Genomic DNA, 1,365 nt, shown 5'->3' on the forward strand with positions numbered 1-1,365 from the left:
CTGATAACATGATAAGCTGTCCACTGTAGCAACCGTATTGACTAAAAGCTTCTTGAAAGTGTCATGTGCTGGATCTTTTGGTTCACTGCTCCATTTTCAAAATGACATTGAAACCGCCAGTGACGTTAACATGAAAATGGTTCCGTGTCTCTCTCGCAGGGTGACCAACGTTTTCTACGAGCAGTACCTGACGATCGTACCAGAGGGCCTCTTCAACATCTCACTGTGTCTGCTGCCAACATTTGTTGTGTGCTGTCTGCTTCTGGGCCTGGACCTGCGCTCCGGTCTACTCAACCTCATCACCATCATTATGATCACTGTGGACACTGTTGGGGTCATGACACTCTGGGGAATCCATTACAATGCCGTGGCCCTCATTAACCTGGTTACAGTAAGTGCACAGATTTGACGGTCAGTCAATGAATCGAACAATCAAAGCAGTCTGATACAATTAAGTTACAGACATTAATCCATGTTTCTCTTTTTTGTCTATGTTGGTCATCTTTTGATTGCAATGATTTACAGGCAGTGGGCATTTCTGTGGAATTTGTGTCCCACATGACGAGATCGTTTGCTCTCAGCATAAAGCCCACACATGTGGAGCGAGCCAAAGAGGCCACCGCCAACATGGGCAGTGCAGTAAGTTGCATAGTCTGCTACAGTTGACATCAGGACATTTCCAAGTGTGTATCCACGGCTGTCTAAGAGGGTTTGCTTTGACCAAAAAGGTGTTCGCTGGTGTTGCGATGACCAACCTGCCCGGCATCCTTGTTTTGGCCTTTGCCAAAGCGCAGCTTATCCAGATCTTCTTCTTCCGCCTCAATCTGGTCATCACACTTCTGGGGATGGCTCATGGACTCATCTTCCTCCCTGTGGTGCTTAGTTACTTTGGTAAGTGTTTTTGTCAACAATAACAAATATTTTGCATGTCAAGCTTTGGGGTGATATTTCCGGATTTAATTTGACCTTTTTCTAAGCTTTTTGAATGCTCACCTGGAAAGCTTTAGAGTGCATTTTAGGATCAAACTGAAAGTTCAACAGATAGCAAAATATCCTTAACATTTTCTGAGTGAAATGAGCATGCTGGACAAACAACATATCATCACCATTTTGTGCTTTAAACAGGGCCCGGTGTGAATAAAGCCATGCTGGTGCAGATGCAGCAAGCAGAGGCAAAGACCCGCCAGGAATTGGAGCTGACAAACAACATGAGACAATTCTATGATAACATGAGCTATGAAGACGATGAGGCAAAGGAGGAGCCACACGCCAATGCTACAAAGGCTACTGTGTACGCCGAAGGCCCACCACCGAGTGTGAAACACAAACAGGAAGTGAAAATTGACCATTTTTGAGCTCCAAGAA

General features: G+C 45.1%; 1 protein-coding gene across 1 annotated transcript; it reads left to right on the top strand.

The window, feature by feature from the left end:
* The first annotated feature begins 50 nt into the window (after positions 1-50).
* LOC109509572 (Niemann-Pick C1-like protein 1) lies at positions 51-1,359 on the top strand. Its single transcript, XM_019859405.1, has 4 exons — positions 51-391; positions 526-639; positions 729-891; positions 1,126-1,359. The coding sequence occupies exons 1-4, from the start codon at positions 131-133 to the stop codon at positions 1,353-1,355; spliced, it is 768 nt and encodes a 255-aa protein (XP_019714964.1). The 5' UTR covers positions 51-130; the 3' UTR covers positions 1,356-1,359.
* Positions 1,360-1,365: the final 6 nt, after the last annotated feature.

Source organism: Hippocampus comes, unplaced genomic scaffold (genome assembly GCF_001891065.2).
Source record: "Hippocampus comes isolate QL1 unplaced genomic scaffold, H_comes_QL1_v1.1 C16952664, whole genome shotgun sequence".
Taxonomy (NCBI): domain Eukaryota; kingdom Metazoa; phylum Chordata; class Actinopteri; order Syngnathiformes; family Syngnathidae; genus Hippocampus; species Hippocampus comes.